The following is a 22070-nucleotide window of genomic DNA, read 5'->3' as shown; positions in this document are numbered from 1 at the left end:
AGCTGTTGCTTCTCAATAGGTATGAAAACTAGTGTGTATATGCAAATACTATAACCAAGTGTATGTATATAATGAAAGTTAAAACGAAAATATTTCATGGAAAAAGAAAAAAAGCAAGCTAATTGCTTATTTCTAGTTTCGAATAATGGGGTCGAGAAATGTTGGCAATACAACTATTAATAGGTGTGGTGATAGGAGTTGTGCCAATTTTGTGTCATATCCAAAATCAAATAATACTGCAATTTGGCATGCTATTGATTTTACAACATTTTTTATATTTCATGAAAGTTAAAACAAAAATATTTCATGAAAAAAGAAAAAAGCAAGCTAATTTTTTATTTCTAGTTTCGTATAATGGGGTCAAGAAATGTTAGCAATACAACTATTAACAAGTGTGGCAATAGATGTCGTACCAATTTAATGTCATTTCCAAAATCAAATAATATTGCGAAATGGCATGTTATCGATTTCACAAAATTATTTATATTTCATGAAATAAAAAACAAAAAATATTTCATGAAAAAAAAAAGAGGAAAGCAAGTTAATTACTTATTTCTAGTTTCGTATAATGAGATCGAGAAATGTTGGCAGGATAGCTATAATAAGCATGGCGATAGGTGTCATACCAATATAATGTCATTTCCAAAATCAAGTAGTGCTGCAATATGGCATGTTATTGATTTTACAAAATTAAGTATCATATCACATACGATGCATTGAATGTCAAGTTAACATAATTGGTTCAGCTATCTCAACAAAGACTAATTTAGGATTTAGGGAGGGGGAATGAGGACATCAACCACGAAGAAAGGATTTTTAATCCCATATATGATAGCGTGTCATGATCCGATGAATAGTACCCAAGACGAATTTCGTTATTACCTTCACACATTGTGAAAATTCATTGTTTAATCTCGTGCCATCAATAGATCAATATTTTATTTTTCTTGTTAAGTTACGTCTGAGTTTGAGTTTTGATTGAAGGATCCGGATCGGTTTTTGTTATCTTGAATTTGTTAGGAAAGAAATCCTAATAAATCACTTTTCCATATTGAGTAGAATCGCCCAAGTTATCGGACGGTGAGGATGATTGTCGTTTTCTTTATTGGGATTTCGTATGGATAAGGGGTGCTGGTCAGAAGAGAAAAAGAGGAGGATGGTGCCGTGATTTCTACGTCTGAATTGACTGTTTTTTTTTTATTATTTTAAATGCGCCGTGTATTTGGGTACAAATTAGGACCAAAAAATATCCGAATGTATGAGCCGATCATTGCTCTAGGATTCTCCTATTGATCAGCGGATTACCACTAGCTTGTCCCCTGGAATAAGGACCAATACTCCGATTGAATCACGCAAAGTATTTATTATTTTTTTAGGCTACTTTTGGTCGTCCCGATTTCTAATTAGGATGAGATCGGATAGGATAAGATATGAAATCCTAAAATTTTTCTATATCCTATCCACTATTTAGTGAATCACAATATTAAAGTCGAATATATTTATATCATATCATATATACATTTTTTTAAATATAAACGCATATCATTGTAAATGAATATAAAAGTTTATAAATAGAGATGGTGAAAATCTTCGTGACACTATTCCATTATTTTTTTATTTTTTTATTTTATTTTTCCTCTTTTTAAAATAATTTCTTTATTATTTTGTTCCCCTTTCATCATTCTTTAATAAAATTTTATCAAATAATAAACTGTACTAATATACCTAAAATAAAAAAATAAAAAATATATATATAATAAATATAAATATATAATTTATAGATTGAATGTTTATTATAAGATATAATTAAAGTTGAATATATAAACTAAAATATTAAATTAAAAATTTTTTTATTTCTTAAATTATATTTCAATATAATCAAAATATTATATTAAAATATAATTTTAATTTTGTTAATTTAAAATTTTTGTTATTTGAGAAAAATAACTTTTCTATTATGAATATTAGAAATCATATCTACCTTTATCCTACATTTTCCGTGGGATAATTTTGTCCGGCCTATATTCTCCTTATATCCGACTTCATCATATTCTAAGCAAGCACCAAACATAGGATACGATAAATCATATCCTATGCCGAATTTTATCCTGACTGTCAAACGCAGCTTTAATGATTTTGTGTTGATATAATTTGCAACATTCGACAATTTTTTCTAGACAAATATAACGGGGCATGACACAATAATGCATGGGACAAAATGCTTTTGTAAAGTTGATCGATGGAATCGACATGAGGCAGCAATATGTATATGTGTCTGCATAACATGTTAGGAAATATATATATATATGTGTGTGTGTGTGTGTGTGTGTGTGTTTATTAAACAACTAGACAATGATTCCATGATTAAAGAAGAGAGAAGAACTTGATACGATCTTAGGTCGTGAGATCACTGAAGTTGCTAACACAAAAGGTAGACCGGTTTGTCCATACTTGGCATGCATTTATTCAACGGCCTTTCTAGTTTTGATAGGTAAATCTCAAGTCGAGTAGCTAAAGCATAGGGTGATCTCATATGAAAAGTGTTTCACCTAGGTTTTTACCTTTGGAGTTAATATTACTTAAAAATACTAAATTAGTATGCTTGTGACAAATTTTTCTCAGATTAATTTTTTTACCATGAAAAAATCATAAATTAGTACATTTATGACAATTTTGCGCTCTTTAAGTTTTAGTTAAATTTTATCGCCAATTGCTTAGTTGGTGGACACGCAGTGGTTGACAGATATACCGATGTAAGATTTTATGCCTTGTTTATCATAAATGTACCAATTTGTGATTTTTCATAATATTAATTCAATTTAACGGAAACTGATATAGAGTACATTTGACCAATTTGAGGTTTTTGTTGGTCAATAAACTAATTTGGGTTAAATTTACCAAGATATATTAATTTGAGATTATGGTATCAATCATTTGTCGTTCCTAATGTTGTTGCCACCAGCACAGACCAACCAGGTCAATTCTCAACTCGATGAAATTGGATGGGCTTCTGCTTTATGAGAGGCCTACTATGGGTGGTGGCCCATGGGCTTTTTTCTTATCTTATCTGTTATCACTAAAATCCTTCTGCTTGCGGTCTTCAATTCAACTAGTTTTGGAGTTTTCCATTTTCTGAATTGAAAAAAGAAGAACTAGGAAAGACAGGAAAAAATAGAAGTTTTCTAGATGGACATATTCAACATTTATTCTCGCAATAAGAACCACTAGCTCGATTGAATTGAAGGTGTCGAGGCGGACGTAAGAATTTTGGTCGGGTTGAAATTGTTCCCAGAATTTATTAAAGAGAAAAACGATATCTATAAAAACTTTCTCTAGGAAAATTGCCAGGCGCATCTAGCGGTCGGAGAGCAATGAATTGACCACCACCAACCCCCCAATTCATCTGCCATTGTGCTAGCGGTTGTATCTTTTAAACACGCCGTTGGTTCAATTAATGCATATGTTCAAAAGAGGCTTGGCAAAACGATGCACCAACGCATCAAAATTACAAGTGCATTTTCATGGAAAATAATAGATTACATCTTAGTGTTGCTGACACTTGAATTTTTATGGACAATTCAAGTGTTCATTCTTGTAATGGTGAATTTAAAAATAGCGAGATAATAATGAAAGTCAAATCTAGACAAGTTGTTATTGTCGAAATGTTGGTTCTAGATAAAAAAAATTATGCTAGTTCAATTTGGAATAACATTTTTACGTACGAGTGAGGGGTGGAGTTTTATAATATATGTTTTATGTTACGTATTTGAATCTTTTATTATTTTATAACTGTACATGAGTACGTGTTCATCTTATGGCTAGTTACTTTTGACGGATAGGGATTTCTTTATTGCTTCTATTATTTTTTTTGTAAAAAAATAAAAACCAGAAAAAAATTGAAAAACGATTTCAAAACTAGTTCTAAAGCAAACGGGTAAATTTCATGTTCTAAAAACTGGAACCAATTCTAATAAGGAAGTCTCGAGTTATAACTTGGATCAATTACCCCTAACTGTAGCTTCATCTTCCCCTTATCCTCTATTCGATATTTCTTTTATTATTATTATTATTATTATTGTTATTATTATTATTCAAATTCTTCAAATCCTTTTTCTTTTTTATTTAAAAAGAATATTTTTTTTTGCTAAAGTTGCAACACGAGTGCCACATAAAGTTACCACGTCAACATCTCTATTGACATTATTAATGAAAGGATTAATTCGCACAAAAACGTGGCCCGAACGGGTCGGGATCGGCCCATGAACCGGCGGATCACGGTCGGGCCTTCTCGCATTCTTTTCCATCGCTTCGGAAAAAGGCCCTTGCGCTTCGCGTTTGCGGCATTCCCTACCGCGTTCATGGCGAGAGAGAAGAGCCCCGGCTTGAAGATCCTCTGGCTCTGGACCTTCGGCACCGCAGCTGGTTGGTCGCGCCTCTCTTTCTCTTTCTGGGTTTTTTGTTCGCGCGTACGCGGGTGCGTGTAGATTCACTCTCCATCTCTGGATCTTGCAATTGCAGTGTTGGTGACGAGCGTGATCAGGACGAGGATGCAAGACATGGAGCAGCTCATGAACGCCGCCGGCGAGCCGGACCATCCCCCTCAGCGTCCTTCCTCCGACGCCGTCGTCCTGCTCCACCCGTCTTCGGAGCAACCGGGCCAAGCCCTTCGCGACGACAAGATCTAGCGACTGTTGAAGGGTCCGATCTCGCGGCTGCTCTCCTGGACCTGCACGCCATGTGTTTGATGAATGTCGTCAACGAGCTTCGACCCGAAAAGAAAATGATAAAGGACTTGTCTTATAAATTGTCTTTCTCTCCATCGCTTGATGTTTGCATGCGATGCACTTGATAAACGTCTTGATGAGCCGAGTTTTAGCTCTTTTATGCATTCTTGATGAAGTTTTTGTATTCGATTAATTATCACAAATTTTTGTTACGTTAAATTTATTTAGTATAATTGATATAGAAATAAGATGACGAGCATAGAAAGGGGGCTACCAAAAGAATGGGTAATTATCGAGAATATAAATTAAACACGTTGTTGTGATAGAGTGTTGGGATGGTACAAAGAAAATTGTGTTTCTTGGCTTAAAGATATACAAATTATCATAGGCTATGTGCGTGCGTGCGTGCTTGATTATATATTATTTCTTATGCAACGTCGTGATTAATTAATAATAAGATCGATAACTTCAATTCATCACTAAAACATCTTTACTAGAAAACATATTTTGAATGGTTCATAATGAGTGCATTACTTAGCATCACTAAAACATATTTCATGAAAAAAGAAGTCTATTGCCTTACTTGACTTCTAATATTTTGATGAGGTTGTAATGGCAAGCTCGCTAATTTCATAAGTTTTATTATGGGTGATGCAAAATAAAGTACAACTCAATCCAAATATTCCGTTGCAAATGCTAAAAACTTGATGGTACCACTAAGAGGAATGCTGTGAAATAATTATGGCTCAATTTGAGAATTCTGTAATAGGTAGCATGAGATCCTTATAATAATGCAAATAAAAGATTGCTAACGCTGGTTACTAGACCTACCTTTCTAAGTTGTTAAGGAAAAGAACTCCGAATGAACATTTTGCAAATACTTATTCAAAATATTGGAAAAGAAAATACGAGAAGATTGAAATTAGTTGTCACGCTCAAGCAATTCGCAAATTTCACCGAGCGTGGTTTTCAAGGGAAAGAGGATAGCTAATATTTTCACCTTAAACATTTTTATCTTGATTCTTTGGTGGACTTAATTTGTTTATCTAAAGCTAAATTGCATTACAATATTAAAGTAAACGCTAAATGGGAACTCAAAAAGTGAGGATCTCGCTTTTAGCTTAAATATAAATATATAGATTTTGACCTACTTATTAATTTAATTATCACTTCTTCTACATTTAACACATGCTGTGGACCACATTGAAAAGATTTTGGCTGGCATATATACTCATGAAGCCGAAATTCATGCCCATTTAGTGTCTGTTTGGTAATCATCCAAACAGTGTCAAATTTTATTTTTTTGTTCTCGGAGTAGTTTTGGAATATAATCGCGTTTGGTAAAATTTTTATTTTTGGGAACAGATTTTGAGTAGAATCAATAATAATAAAAAAAGTTTATTCTTTGTTCCCAGAAACAATTTTAGAATCAAATTTATCTAATTTTTTTTTTCTTTTTCCTCCTCTTTCTTCTTTTATTCTTTTTCCCTCTCTTGTTCCGTCTGCCGCCGCCGTCGCCCACCTCCACTAGTCACCGGCGAGCTCACCCTAGCTGCAGGTGAGGTTTGGCCTCGCCGATGGCTAGGCAAGCCTCCCGGCCATCGGCAAGCCTTGCTTGGCCGAGTGAGGCTTGGCCTAGCCATTGGCGAGGTTTCGACCTCGCTAGATTTGGGCGAGGCTACTCGCCTAGCCAAGGCTCGGCCTATGAGGCATGGCCTTGCCGATGGTTGGCGACATTTCGGTGAGGTTGCCGACCCTCGTCCGGCCGATCGCCGATCATCCCAAGGCCGACAACCGGACTACCTTGAAGAAGAAAAATAAGGGGAGGAAGAAAGGGAAAAAAGAAGAAGGAAAAAATTAATAAAATTATTTTAAAATAAATGTTTTGAAGTATACATTGAAATTTTGCTATATATAGAATGCATATTTTATTTTGTATTTCAATTTATTATTTATTATTTATATTTATAGTTTATATTATAGTTTATTATTTACTATTTAATAATAATTTGATTAGTTAATATGTTTATTACTTAGTATAAATATAATTAATCAATAGAATTTCTATGATTTGATAAAATTTTAGAATTGAAATAGAAATTTTATGTAATTATCAAACACATTTTGTTCTTTTTCTATTCTAGAAATTATAAATTTTGTGTAGTTATCAAATGCGTTCTTTTGCTCAAAATTATTCTCAGAAATAAAAAAAAAAATCATTTATGATCAGAAATTATTTCTGAAAATATAATGGTTATCAAATTCGCTCTTAAGGATCCGTTGATGACGTAAGCAGACTCTATTTATTGTTTGGCTACATGTTCTTTAGATTTGACATCTTGACTCTCTAGCAAAAGCATGGCAGATAGCTTAATCATGCAGGGAAAAAGCATCTTTGCAAAAGATAAGGAAAAACTTTCAAAAATAACTAATTGATCCATAATTTGGCATTTGAGATCGTGCGGTCTAACCGTCACTTCCATTATCAAGTTTAGGAAAAATCCCACTGAAAATCTTATCCGTTGTCTGGTGGGACCCGATGGTCCGTTTATTTGAAAAAAAAAATTCGAAAAATTATCTTGTGACTTTCCTGTTTTGGATGTCATAAAACAAATCGATTTATGGAAAACTTTTTGTTTATTAATTGAGAACAATAGATTTATAATGGGGAAAACAACTTTCCATAAATTATCAAATAAATCATTTTCTTTGAAAATGAATTCCGTGAAAAATATTTTTTTCATTAAATTTTTAGCGAAACAAATACATCCTAAAATGAGAAATTTCATTTAGTTCAAAAAAAAAAAAAATGAGAAATTTCATCGATGCTTATCTTGTACCATAACTTGAAAACTCATTTTATCAAGGTCCTATCCATGATGACCATTGAAAATCCTACATAGCAGCATTCATGGGATTTTTAATGGCCGACATGGACAGAAGTCTACCAAAATGTACTTTCGGGTTATTAGGCATGAGTTTGAGGATATTGATGATAGGAAAAAATGATTAGGATATTATTAATTTATACATCGATTGCCATGTGGAAAGTATGGGTGTCTCAAGATTCGTTTATGCAAAAGATAAATGAAACCTCCATATTTTAGTACCGTACATATACTGAGACCAATTTGGAGGAGAAATGAAATGAAACCCCCGCATTCTTTTATTTAATATATAACGTTAATGTTCATTCAAAGTTACAATGCTGCTATGAACATTCTATTGAAGTACATGACCTACAGAAACTACAAATTCTAAGACTGTGCATCCTTTTGCATTTAATGAAATTTTCTTAGCCGTGTTGTCATCCGGAATTGCACACCTTTAAAAAATATATTCTTCCTTTCTTTTGACCATTAATTAAAGAATTTCGTTAAAAGAAATCACATTGAAGTCCACATATTTTCAAAAATGTATTAATGGTCGCAAATCTTTAAATTTCAAAATTTTTCTTAACTACTATGATTTTCCTATGTTTAGCAGTAATCATGCCTGATAAAACACAACAAAACCCTCTTGAATTGACATGTGGAGCTTGTTATGCTCATGGTCTGTTATCTAATATCTATATACTGCCTATCAGTTTCTATTTATTTAAGTGAAAATACCATTTTTGAAAATACCATTTTATCTCACTTGTTGTCCCTTCCAAAACTACCCTTCATAATCGCAAAGGAAAGTCAATAATTTAAATTCCATCCACCACCCAAAACACCCATTTGCTCCATTCAAAAATATAATTATATGCTAATCCATTTCCTCCAAATTTTTTTTTTTCTCAATTCTCATTTCATTATTAATTTTTTTTTCGTTTACCTGCACATGAAGTTAAAAACTTCCATAACAGGTGCTGCAGAAGTGAAGGGAAAGAGCAGCAGAAAAGGACTTGGCCCTAAAAAAATATCTTCTCTTTTTGGGCCTTCATCATCTCCTTCCACCGCCCCCTTCTCTCTCTTCCCTGCGCATATATACGTGCGTCCAGTGCCATTTTCACTTTACTTTCTCTCTCTCTCACTTCCATCTCTGTCTCTCTCTGTCTCTGTCTCTGTCTCTCTCTTCTGAGAGACCCTTCAAGTTCATACGCCAGAAGGCACCGACCGAGCCCTCCTCCGTTCTCCACTTATCTTGGTTTATGAGGTAAATCGGTTCGCCGCTCGATTTTCTCTAGACCCATCTGATGATCTCGCGTCCCGATTTCCCCCTTCCCCGCCCCGTCGTGGCGGCGGGATCTGCTGTTTTCTTGGTGAGGTTGCGCCGTCGGCGTGCGGATTGGGTCGGGTGTTGTTTGGTTCGTTCGGCGGATCTTGAGAATTTGTTGATTTTATCTTTGGGATGGTGTTCGATAGGGTTCGATTGTCCATTTTTTTTTATCTGGGTCCGTCGGATTGGTGGTAAAGTTTCGATCTTTTGAGGAATCTTGTCGCCTTTTACCCCCATGTCCGCCTTGTATTCGATTCGATTCGGTTCGATTCGAGCCGCCTTTGTTTTCTGTAGATTGTTTCGCCCATTTCGTTTCATTTCGTAATTCTCTTGCTCTTGCGAGTTTGATCTTTTTTCGAATACGACTGCTGACGGTGGATGTTTGCTTTTTTCTTGCGCAGCTCGAAGGAGAGACCCACTCTTGGGTATGTTCCTTCTGTAATCTTTTACTAGTTTCTTGCTTAAATCCCTTTTCCTCCGGTGCTGCAATTGCAATTTCTTTACCTGCGTCGCGAAAATTTCTTCTTGCCGTCTGTTTGCGTTAGTGTGGGAAGAACCCCCTAAGGGGGTCCTACAAAGCGTCCTACTTTTATTCTGTTTTTAGGTATGGAATTAGTTATTGACATGAATTGACCTTTTCTTTACCTGGTATTCATAAACACATGATCTTGGGATATCCCAAGAATATCCCTCTTGGGAATCTGCAATAATCTCCAAAGTGGGTTTCTTGAGAGAAATAATTGTATGTTGTCTCCCTTAACTCAAGGGTGTGTTCAAGGGTGCGTTCATTTTGCAGAAAATTAGTGATTTGGAAGAGATTTTCTGAAAAAATGATTACTTATATAGTTTAGAAAAGTTAGTCAACGGAAAATATTTTCATCATCGAATGCAATCTGTGCCTAACTATTTTCATGAGCAATTAAAAGTTTTTCTCTTCATTTAATTTTTGTAATCTATGCAATCGATTATTTTTTGGAAAATATTTCCAAATCATTTATTTTTCGTGAAATGAACGCACGCTAAGGTTGTATCTCCTCTCTCTTGTTTGGGCAATCCTGCATGCAACTTGTGTTCAGATATCTGTGCAGAGCCATGGTCATCAGTTTTCTTTCTTTAGCATCTGCAGACCTTTGTAGCTTTCATATTCTCGGAACGTGTCTGGTCACTTACTTAAATACTTCTGTTTGTTGTATTTTGACAGTGGCACGCGGATTAAGACCCGCAAACGGAATATTGCGGCTCCTCTGGACCCTGCATCATTTGCGGATGCAGTGGTCCAGATTTATCTGGATAATGCTGGTGATCTGGTAATTTTGCCACCAACGTGATAGACAATCCTATTCAAGTTGCATTTTGCAATTTAAATTGACCTAGTATTTCCTGTTGCAGGAACTTGTTGCAAAGAGTATTGAAGCTTCAGATCTCGACTTTTCGAGATATGGTGACACCTTCTTTGAGGCAAGCTTCTTTCTAAGTCTATTTCTTGGCTTTTGTTTGTATCTTGCATTCATTTTTAAGAAGAAAAGTGATAATTTAGCAACCTTAATTGTATTCTTACATGGTTCAGGCGCGTTCTGTGCCACAATGAAGCCTTCTTTGATGATGCAGTTCATCCACTTACAATTTCAGTGTCGAGTGATTGTGAGACTTCCTTTTTTTCCTGTGTGCTAAGAATGACCTATTTATGTAACAGATTCAGGTTTAGCTTGTAGGGATGGGAACTTGGTATGAATTAATATGCCTTCTAGAGGGCAGTTGATTTACTGAAGGTGTTCCAGCCTCTTTTAAGGTCTTGTTGGTGGGGATGTAACATGATATTTTTAACTGGTAGTCAGGCATTAATAAGCATACGAAGGAGAAATTAGCTCCCTGAATATTTTTTCCTTCTGGCTACATATGCAGAGTCTTCTCATATCAGTTTGCAGCTCATATGAAGCTTTATGTGGATGTAGGGTAACAAGAAGAGTAGGCCAAAAAGAATCATACAATAAGAACAGGGAAAGTGAATGAATAATATATGGAGAGAGAATGTTAATGTGACCATTATATGATATTGCACTATGTACAGGTAAATCCATAGGAGGTTGGAAAGGGATATAACTACTATGACTTCTTCCAAAGTTGGGTTGTCATGATTTCAACATAAATCCTTTTATTTTTGGTGGTTACCGATATATATGCTTTATGAAGATGAGAATGAAATATAACTATTGGATTTTCTCATTTCGTACTATGCTGGCTAGGCTTTTGGCATGAATTTTTCATTAAATGTTTGTGGTTATTTAGACTCTACTTTTATTTTGTGGATATAACCTTGCTAGATTCTCCATTTCAATGGAAAGATTAGATAATTAAACTTGTGGTGAACTAACTCCTGCATTTGTTATGAAAGAAATCTTGTCAATTCACATGGCTTTCTTATTGTTGGCAGAATGTTTAAGACTTTCCTAGATTTTGCTTGTTTTGTTACTACAGGTTGCTTTCACAGGAGGGCGTACACAACCTGGAACTACTAAGCCTGATGAGGGTGAACGCCACCCTTACTCTATCATAGAGTGTGAGCCTAAACGGGAATTGATTCTCCCATCTGTCATTTACATACAGAAGATTTTGCGCCGGAGACCATTTCTCATTAAGAACCTTGAAAATGTCATGCGAAGATTCCTGCAGTCTTTGGAGCTGTTTGAGGAAAATGAAAGGAAGAAGCTGGCAATTTTCACAGCCCTGGCATTTTCCCAGAAGTTATCAGGCCTGCCACCGGAGACTGTCTTCCAGCCAATGCTCAAGGATAATCTTGTTTCCAAAGGGCTAGTGCTTTCCTTCTTAACAGATTTCTTCAAAGAATATCTGATTGATAATAGCCTTGATGATTTGATTGCAATACTGAAGCGGGGGAAAGTGGAAGAAAATCTGCTGGACTTTTTCCCAATTAATAAGCGCTCTGCTGAAGCTTTTTCTGAGCATTTCACGTGAGTGTCTGCTTTCTAACTTATGGTCTTGGCTCATGTGACACAATTTATTTGGCTGTGAATTTGCATTATCCTGGAGTGTTTTCTTTTTCTAGAAATTTTAGTGTCCTCTATACTCAGTTTCTTTCTTCTTAGGAATGGATTGCAATAAAAATAGAAGCTTTTCACTTGATATGGAGTAACTTAAATTATAGTGTCCTCTATACTCAGTTTCTTGCTTTCTGCTGTGGGGTTTATCTTTGTGTTACGGTTCTTTGTCAAAAATAATTACTATGTCTATAATGCAGTCGTTGAACTATTCCCTCAGCCTCCTCCTCGTTTCTTACCTCCTCCATCGTGCATGCATGTGTTAATGAACAGGCACATAAACAGGCAATTTTTCGTCTTCCCATTTGGGATTTAGATGTCATCTCCAAGAGATGCTATCCTATGTGCTTATGAGACTGAGCTTCTTAGAAGTTTTTCTTTTCTTTGACCGAAGTAGAGTGATTAGAGTGATTTGTGCTTTACTAATGTGGGATATAATTATAACGTCTTACCATACTGGGATTTGCCTTTAATATGATGTTTATTTGTTACTCACAGCAAAGAAGGGCTGGTAGCCTTAGTTGAATACAATGAGAAGAAAGTCTCTGAGGTAAAATTGAGGGAAATGAAATCAACACTGACAACACAGATAGCAGAGGCAGCTGATATTGCTGAAGTCATTGAATCTGCGAAGCAGCAAGTTAAAGATGCCAAGTTGCCAGATACTGAGGTAGTGCGCATGCTTTGGGATGTCATTATGGATGCTGTTCAGTGGTCTGGGAAGAATCAGCAGCAGAATGCAAATTCAGCTCTGCGCCAGGTATATTATCTGATAAATGCGCCGCTGGGCATCTAAAATCTGAAATTCTTTCTTAATTTTTGCCATTTGTTTATTAAAGATAGTACTATAGTATTATTCCGAACCCCTGTGATATATTTTGTGACTGATTCAAAGTTGAGCAAGTTATTGGAAAAGACGTAAAAGAGAACCTCAAACACTTTCCTCTTGGATGAGTGCATCTAGATGAGGATGGTTAGGTTTGTATTTGGATATTTAAGAAAACATAAGAGTTAGAAATGAGCTTTCCGTGAAAAGTTGTCGTGGCCCACCTGAAGATAAGACAACGGAAGACAATTGTAGTGGTGCTGGTTTTGACATGTGAAGAGACATTTGGAAGACGATGTAGGGAGGAGATGTGATTCCATGGTAGAAAAGCAGGTGATAAGTTGAGTCTTAGTAAGATGAGAGTTGGAAGAGAAAAAGGATGATATATATGATGAAGTTACCATACCCCTTTGTTGGCAGATTATTGTACCCTGTTGCCAATAAACAGGGTGTTTATTCATGTGCACTGATATTCTCTCTTTCCAAAGATATCAGTGTCCTATTTCAAACCGTGTGTACTATAATTTGAATTGATCCTTGATTTTGGTGGACCACCATAGCTCATTCTTGTATCAAATTCTCAAAATTGACTGCTTAACTTACCCTGTTGATTGCTTTGGAAGAATTATATTGTCCAACAGAAAAAGCCTGTTACTTTTAAAACTACAGGATGTCCTGCCCATTGAAGATCAAAGATAGAAAAACAGAGTCGAGCACATTAAAATTAAACATCAATGACAAAGCACTTGAATGGTACTAAAGTAATGGGATATGTAGTTGGATAATTTCAGTATGTGTTGTGAGGAGATCAGCATTTTTTTTTCCCAGAGATTAATTCGAATTTATCGTTGATGTAATTGGGTGGACCACCATAACTCATTCTTGTTTCTAGGTCTCAGCATCGACTGTTTAAGTTATCCTGTTATATTGCTTTGGTAGATGTATAATGTCTGGGTGTGGATGGCATCGAGTGGTACTAAAGTAATGGGATATGTAGTTCTGATAATTTCGATATCTGTTGAATAGCTATCCACAGCTCATGTTTTCCATTCTTACACATGTAGCCGGGGGTTTGGTGAAATTTGAAATACCATTTTACCAGATTCCATGGAGAGTTAGTATTGAGATTCTGTAATGTACTAGACCACTTCTGCAAACTTTTCCTTCCTACAAATAGTTTGTTCTGTTGTATGGTTATATGTATAGTTGGAATTGCAATCTGAAGTGATTGAATTCCTCTGGTATCAATCTACATTAGATCAGCATAGGGCAAGCCAGTTAACCTGCTGATAGATACTAGTGAAACATGACTTTGTGGAAGCAAATTGACATTAAGGGAAGTTCTAGAGCTAAAGTGAGCTATGGTGCATGATTTACAGTTGAATCTCCAAAAATGAGCAAGGAAAATTGTAATAAAGTAAAGTTCTGGAGCTAAACTGGGCTGCTCATCACCATTTTGCCATTGTGGTCTGTTTCCTGTAACGTTGGTGTGATTTTTTCCAGTACTTCGAAAGGGATCAGTTATTCTTCTCCTGTTATGTTAACGTCAATAGTACTCGCTAGAGGTTTTAGACCACCAATTTGCTGATGCTGTTGTAGGTCAAAACATGGGCGGGACTTCTAAATGCTTTCTGCACAAGTGGGAAACTTCAGTTGGAGCTTATGTACCAAGTCCAGACTCAGTGCTATGAGGACACTAAGCTGATGAAGCTGTTCCCTGAGCTTGTGAGGTCACTGTACGATAAAGATGTGCTTGATGAAGATACCATCCACCACTGGTTCCGCAAGGGGTCCAACACCAAGGGCCGGTATGCAGTCTTTATCACTCTGGAATCACTTTCCTATACACAATGAATTTTTCCCCCATGTTCCAATCAAATTTTGCAGCATGCTTTGTTCAAGCAGTTCAACTGAACTTCTTGTCACCATCAGAGTTCTTGCTTGCCATTAAGATTTGGGTCTAGTGACATTTTGTAAGATCTGCAATTTGACAAGTTGAGTCAATCTATAATTTCCTGAATGCATAATTTTGGCATGAGAAACATATAAGCTTGAAATACCGGGTGATTATTATTGATGGTGATTCTTATTGATGCAAACAGAACATAACTTGGGTATATGTTTTACTTTTAAAAGTGTTCTGTATTCCCTATCTTCACTAGCGAGGTTTTTTCTCATTGCTCTGTCTCTTGCTTCAATTCGATGCGAAAAGCATGTGCTCTGAGTGCAAGAATCTTGTGCGAATCTCTGTTATTTCGGAGACCAACCTCATGATTTGTGTGATTTCAAAACTCCGACAGGCAAACCTTTGTTAAGGCCCTCGAGCCGTTCGTGAAGTGGCTGGAAGAAGCAGAGGAGGAGGATTAGGCCCTCCATGTTTCAACTCCTCTAAACAGCAGCTACTTGCCTCCCTGCTGCTGCTGCTGCTGTTGCTGCTGTCTTTTAATCTGTTTTCTGTTCTCCCTGTGATTTGGTGATGATATTCTTTGCTTTTCGCTGACTGATAATGTTCCCCAGTTTCACACTCTATATGGCTACTTTCTATAGTTTACTTTCTACGAATGTTTCGATATGGGATATCTTCAAGCAATGTTTGGTAGTGGGCAATTCGTGCAACAAGGTGAGGCGCTTGTGAGCCTTTCGAGCGCGCCTCTAGCTTAACGACAATCCCGAGCCATGTTTGAGCAGCAAAGGCGTAGAATTCTGAGTTACGAACTGAGCCATGCTTCTTTCTGCTTGAAGTAAAATATGAAGTGGCCCCATTGGAGAAGGGTATTGGTTGGACTTTCCCAAGGGGCTTGGGGAAAATTTTTAGTGTTTGTCAAAGTTTTTGAAAGCTCATTTGCCCAAATATGAGCATTCCGAATGCCGAATGCTCAAAGCTGGGGAGAGGCTGCTTTATTGTTCATCTTATTTTCCCTCCGTCTTCTTTTTCTTCCTGGCCATCAGGCTTCTCCGACAGCTGCCACAGCTGCCTGAGTTCCGCGTGATCTTAGGCCGCCAGATCTAGCTTCTGTGCTTCCAAGCGCTTGAAGTTGCGTTAGCATCGCATGAGGTCGTGCCTCCAGGTGGTGATGGCGTCGCCTGAGAGTCGCAATCTCATGTGGCCAAATTTGGCCGTTTGGCAATGCTTGCTGCTGGATTTGATTTTTAGATTTAAAAAAAAAAAAAAAGTTTTTTGATTTTTAGATTTAAAAAAAAAAGAAGTTTTGATTTTTAGATTTAAAAAAGAAGAAGTAAAAGCTCATTTGTAATGTAAGTTTTGTTAAATGGTATTTTGTTAAAATTGCCTTTCAAACAGTGTAATATTTCGGAAAATTCCTTTGCATTCTTCCAAAAGCATTTTTTCAAAGGTATTTATTTGCATTCTTCTAAGGACATTTAGTAAAGTGACTTTGTCTATTTGCGAATCCTCATTTGCGTGCAACTATTAAAGCAAAGCCTTTATTTATTTTTATTTTTTTATTCCGTCCCTTTAAAAAAGAGGGAAAATACTGAAAACATGTCCAGTGACCAAATACAAGTATTTATTTCTTAAATTGACAGTTGCTATTTCTAGACAAAATCCCTATTTTGAAATGACCAAATGACCCATTTGCAATTTTCTGGACTCCCACCATACACAAAACCCATCTTCCCTCGGCCGCAAGTTCATTGTCAACAAAAAAACCGTGGTCGCCGTCGAAAACCCCTCTCGGTTACTGTTTGCTCTATCCAAATTTGCGGCCTCCAGCAGCCATCGCCATGAGCCTGAGCTTTTGAAAGGGAGAAGGGGGAGAGATTTGTGCAAATTGAATTGAACTTAGAAGAGGAGAGGCATACAATTTGTAGTTCTGAAAATATAAAATACGTTCTGTCATGGGGTAGAAGGTTAGACGTGTGTTTTTAATTTCCCCCCCATAAAAAGAAGAAAAAGAAAAGAGAAGGGTAGAAATCTTTCTACTCTATGTGTATTAGTGTAAACTCATGAAATAACAATGCTTGTTGTACATTCTATATTACCACTGGCTGCGGTGGCTCCGCTTGTAAAGTCTTCCCCATCGTGGGGGACCCACTGACCCCTTCTAAGAGGGAGAGGGTTCGACTCACCGCGGAGACGCTTGGCGTCTTACCCGTTCCATGGGAGTAGTGGATCCTCCCGTGGGACCCCAGGGTTTACCCCCCGTCACCCCGGGCCTACCGAGGTTGTCCGTGTTGGTATGGTATGCGGGCTACCTGGGTTAAAAAAAAAAAAAAAGTTCTATGTTAGAAAATCATGTGACCTCATTACCGTGGCTCTTCACATAATTCTTGTAATTTACTTGCCCACTCAACAAATCAAAGTAACATTTCACTTTTGGTCCCTAAATTTGCGTAGCTTCTAAAATCCATATGATTGGAGCCGACCTGTTGTTGGGGTCGACAAGAATTTTGACAAGGAAAACTCTAGTGCAATAATGCATGCTCGTCTTGAGAAAATTTATCTCTTGAGGTTCGAATGTAACCTTTGCCTTCGAGCTTTCCAACCTCCATGCGTTAGTTGATAACCGATAAATGCATCGTCTCCAAGTGACTAGATTTTGGAGCTAAAGGGACTTAATTGGAAAAAACTATGCAAGGTCAAGTATTTGATTGAAACAAAAAACACACACCTCCATGCACAAGGGGTGTCAACGGTTCAATTTAGTTCGGTTTTTTTGAAAAATGAACCGAACTGAATCGTTAGGAAAAACTTTCGAACCAAACCCAATGAGACCCGAACCGAAATTGGTTCGATTCGGTTTTTCGATTTTTGGTTTTCAAATTTTAGTTTTCGGTTTTTGCATTTGTTATTTTTTTTTATTTTTTTTTTGTTGTATATATTTTTCGTTTCCAACAAATAAACTCTTTTACCGGAACTTATTACCTCTTCACGCCGCTTTTACCCTAAAAATTTGACTTTCCGATAATATCATGGGATTGGTATCCAATGAATGATAACCATATATATTTTTTTAACAATGGGCAGATTCCTTATTTAATATTACCTATAACCGCATAATTATGTAAATCTCTCATAAATTCGAAATCTGTATCAAAATCATCGAGATTCTCAACAATTTCTAGATTTATTTCCTAAACTAATTCGTATCACCCCTTGTCTTTATCTATTTAATTTAATTTCCATATTTACATACTCACAAGCAGGTGCCCTTTTTGTTGGCCTAGTTTTTTCCAGAAAAAGACAAAGGAAATTGCAAATTTGCGGATTTTTTTTTTTTATTTACCGAAAGTATCCCACGTGGGTCGTCGCCTTTTTCCCAATCCATCCCAACGGTCACAAGCTCCGCCATTTGAAAATTAATCCCGGTTCTCCACTTTCCAAGAACTAGCCGTTACCGAAATCAAATCAAAAGCACCAAGAACCAGATCGAATCCACTTTGATCTCCATTCTCACTCGCCATTCCACTCTCCCTCTCCCTCTCCCGATCTAGTTCTCGAGCACTCGAAGCGCGACCATTCGAATCGCCACTGACTCGAGCAACCCCGCAGCGGCAGCGGTCGAAAACCCCCCCGGCCATGGCCACGCCCTCGAGCAAATCTTGCCAGAACCCGACCCCCCCGGCCAGGCACAACCACCACCCCGTTTCGAGATCATCGGAGGTCGGGAACCCGATGAGGAGGAGTTTCAGCGGCAGCCCGTTTTCGAAACCCTCGGTCGTCCCCAACTCGAGGGGATTCAACCCGGTCACTCCTGCCAATAGCCCCTCAGGTTCGATTCTTTTTTACCAGTTCTGTATTCAAGATTCGATTTTCCTTATAAGGCGATAGTTGGAGATGATGAATGTCTTGGGTTTTGGTTTATTTTAAGATTTCTGGGGTCTCACTTGTTATGCCTTGACCTCGAGTTCGTTATCTAAATTGGGTTATTTTTTTATGACGTGTTCTCTCCGTGATTTTGATGCCGGGCTCTGTCCTCCTAGAACGAGTAGCATATTCAGAAACAGGGGTAGCTACTGCTCTGTAATTTTTGCTTTTCACAGTGCATTGACATTTTCTTTGAAATGTGTTTCGATGAGCACGAGTCATGATTTGAGCGTTAGTCTGGTGAAATCCGTCAGTAGTACTTGTCCGTAGTTGCGCACATACAGCTTACTGTGCTTTGTACTCTTTTGCGTCGCGAGCTCTGCTGATTTTTTCTTGTTATCTCAATGCATAGAGTACCCGCAAAGACTCTCGGCGGGTAGAGATAGCTTGACATCGTTCAGAGAGCATGAGGATAAAGAAAATGGGAAAGATCTGAGCGCGAAGCAAGCGCGGACCAAATCGGTGGCTCCCTTCAAGAGTCCAAAGAGTCCAAAGAATTTCATGTCTCCGACGATTTCCGCGGCTTCTAAAGTCAATGCCTCACCGAAGAAGAGGGTACTGACGGACCGGAATGAGCCCGTTAGAACTTCTGTCGCGCTTTCCGACTTGAGAAGTTCGTGTGGCTCGTTGAGTCTCTCTGAAGCGCTAGAAGAACCCAACTCGAAACTAGAAGTGGAAACGGAGAATGTGGCGGTTGCAGATTCTTGCGACTCGACTGTCACTGATTTGGACCGCGCGGATGCTAATCATGTAGTTTCTTCGTCGAAAGGTTCCAGAAAGAAAGTAGCTTTCGACTCTAACGTACAGACAATCCCTCTGGATGAATCGGAGACGTCTGACGTTGTTGATGTGAATGAGGATCTTAAGACCAGTCCTGCCCCCGGATTACCCTGCAATCTTTTGGCACCACTTGATGCCGATCCGCTGATGCCGCCTTATGATCCCAAATTCAATTATCTCTCACCGAGGCCTCAATTTCTTCATTACAGACCGAGCCCTAGGAGAATGCATTATCTTAGCAATGAGAAAGATGGCAATCCTCTTGACGACACTCTTTGCATCGGAGACTTTTCGGACACTGATCTTACTGAAGAAACACTATCCGATGATTCTCCAAAGGAACCGGATGTTGTTTCTTCAAGTGAGACAGCGAAAGCAGCAGACAGTGATGAAACTGAGGATGCTTCTAATGGCGAGATGGCAAAAGAAGCAGATGGTGATGGAGAGGTGCTTTTGGATGAAGAGTTTGAAACCATCCCAAATGCAGCTAGTCTTGAGATGGCGAAAGAGGCTGTTGAAGTGAAGAAAGTGTCCAAGTGTCGATTCTCCACGATAACGAAGTGCATTTCTTTGGTTTTTATCCTTTTGGTCGTTGCGGGCATGGCGATGACAGGAGCTAATTCTCCACTGAGAAATTGTTCTTACATCAAAGGTTCGATGTTCGGTGAGCTTTTAGAGACTTCTAAATTAGCTGAAAGTGTCAGAGTTGATTTCGATGAGCTTGCTCAGAACTTCTGGCATTTGTACGGTGAGTCAGTATCTTACATTTCTGAGCTGATAGAACACTTGAAGGGTGACAAGCGAGTCAGTGGCTTCAGCTATTATAACTTGACTAACTTGCAAGAGGATTTGTGGATTGAAAAGAACATTGTTGGTGCAACACCAATAGTTGAGCAGCATGATGGTGAAGTTGCTGCATCTGAAGAAGTGGACGAAACAAATATTCTAGAAGTTGAAGAGGCGGATGGTTTTCAGGTTGATGACGGTCTGATGATTGAAGAGGAAGTAGCTGAAGTTGTCAAGCAGCACGATGCTGAGGTTTTTGCAGGGCAAGAAGAAGTAGCTGAAGTTGGGGAAGAAACAAATAACCTTGAGCTCGAAGATTTCGAGTTGCAGTTTAATGTAACTGAACCGGAATTTCCAGAGGAAGAGCAATTCCAGGAGACTGTGGTTGCCGCTACATCTGTGACTGGCAACGAGGAGCAACAGAAGCCTGACTCCGTTCAAGTTGTGGCATTCGAACCAGCAGAGTTTCAAGGAGAGAAACTAGTTTCTAATTGTGATGAAAGTGACTCCAACCAAAAAACAGTCATTGGCTCAGAAAACATCAAAGCAGTCAATGTGGCAGTGAACTCACAAAGTTCAGAGGCAGAGGATTCTACCATTGTAGAATCTGAAAGCAATGTATCTCTCTATGTTATGGCCGGACTCATTCTGGTTGGTCTTAGTCTACCAGCAGCTGCAGCTTTCTTTTATGTGAAAAGAGGAAGCAGTTCCGTGAGTGCTCCAACTCCAATGGAACAGCCATGGGCGACCAAGAATTTTAACATCAGTCCTGTGTCAGCAAGTGTGGAGCACACGATGTGGCAGAGGCGGTCTTCTCTGAATTGTCCCACTGAGGTTGACATATCTGGAGAATCATGCCCTTCAGAAATGAGCAGCTTCCAGAAGAAGTCATCTCTTGGCTCGGGTTTAAAGGGTGCCAATGAGGCACAAAGCCAGGAGAGGAGACTCAAGAAGAATTATAGGAGGGAATCACTGGCTTCTTCTTCTTCAGAACTCTCGATGGATTCCCACTCTTACGGAAGCTTCACCACATATGAGAAGGTCGCCTGCAAGCACGTAAGTATCTAATTGACCTTTACCAGTATGACATCTATATGTAAACATGAAAGAGTTAATCTCACATTTTCGGTGCTTGTCTTTGATTGAAGCGAAATGGAGATGAGGAGGTGCTTATCACTCCAATAAGGCGTTCGAGCAGATTGCTGAAGCAAGTCACTTCTCCATGACTAGAGGAGAAAGCAATTTCTCCCCTGACTCTCGGTTGCTCCTGATTCCTACCATTTTAGGATTCAGTGGTTTGACATAGTTTAGCTAGATTTGTTTGACAGCAGTATGAACAGCTAAACATTTCAGAATATCTAGCTTTTAGAACTACTGATGTCTAGCGTTAGTAATTAGCTTTTAGAGCTTTCGAACTGCTCTAAAACCCCCTCCACTTGTCCCTGTGGTCTGATTTATTTCCAGCAGAATATCTAGCTTTTAGAATGCTTTCTACTTTTTCTGCCTTGTCTGGTTCGTTCGTGATAGAATTCTAGCTCGTCTGTCTTGTCTGCCTGTGTTTGTGACATGTTTGGGTCACACTCCAGCAGAATACCTTTGTTATGTAGACTTTTTCAATTTTAATCACACTCCATTGACAAAGCTGCAGATCAATTATGCTCTGAGATCCTTTTTCCTTGAGCAGATAGATGATCAATCTTTCAGATATAACATGTTAGGAGGACCTAACTTGAAACCTAATGTTCTGTAAAACCATTAATCTGAAATCTATTCTGAGTTGGATATGTCTGAAAACTGATATGTATTCCATGATTCCAGTCATGTCAAGAAGACTAATAACGCAATAAATTCACAGCAGGAGCAGTAGA

General features: G+C 37.9%; 3 protein-coding genes across 3 annotated transcripts; all 3 read left to right on the top strand.

The window, feature by feature from the left end:
* The first annotated feature begins 4268 nt into the window (after positions 1-4268).
* On the top strand, positions 4269-4908 carry LOC104426825. Its single transcript, XM_010039992.3, has 2 exons — positions 4269-4422; positions 4519-4908. Exons 1-2 carry the CDS (start codon positions 4359-4361, stop codon positions 4683-4685), a joined length of 231 nt encoding a protein of 76 aa, XP_010038294.2. The 5' UTR covers positions 4269-4358; the 3' UTR covers positions 4686-4908.
* A 3793-nt stretch (positions 4909-8701) lies between these two features.
* LOC104426833 (basic leucine zipper and W2 domain-containing protein 2) lies at positions 8702-15408 on the top strand. The gene is made up of 8 exons (XM_010040003.3): positions 8702-8864; positions 9329-9352; positions 10129-10234; positions 10317-10385; positions 11403-11896; positions 12482-12743; positions 14409-14617; positions 15110-15408. Exons 1-8 carry the CDS (start codon positions 8860-8862, stop codon positions 15174-15176), a joined length of 1236 nt encoding a protein of 411 aa, XP_010038305.2. The 5' UTR covers positions 8702-8859; the 3' UTR covers positions 15177-15408.
* A 2780-nt stretch (positions 15409-18188) lies between these two features.
* Positions 18189-21490, top strand: LOC104426844. Its single transcript, XM_010040014.3, has 3 exons — positions 18189-18541; positions 18989-21258; positions 21351-21490. Exons 1-3 carry the CDS (start codon positions 18349-18351, stop codon positions 21426-21428), a joined length of 2541 nt encoding a protein of 846 aa, XP_010038316.2. The 5' UTR covers positions 18189-18348; the 3' UTR covers positions 21429-21490.
* The last annotated feature ends 580 nt before the right edge of the window (positions 21491-22070 follow it).

This window comes from Eucalyptus grandis, chromosome 2 (genome assembly GCF_016545825.1).
Source record: "Eucalyptus grandis isolate ANBG69807.140 chromosome 2, ASM1654582v1, whole genome shotgun sequence".
Taxonomy (NCBI): Eukaryota; Viridiplantae; Streptophyta; class Magnoliopsida; order Myrtales; family Myrtaceae; genus Eucalyptus; species Eucalyptus grandis.
Note: the sequence above shows the minus strand (reverse complement) of the source record. Positions and strands in the feature narration are given on the sequence as shown.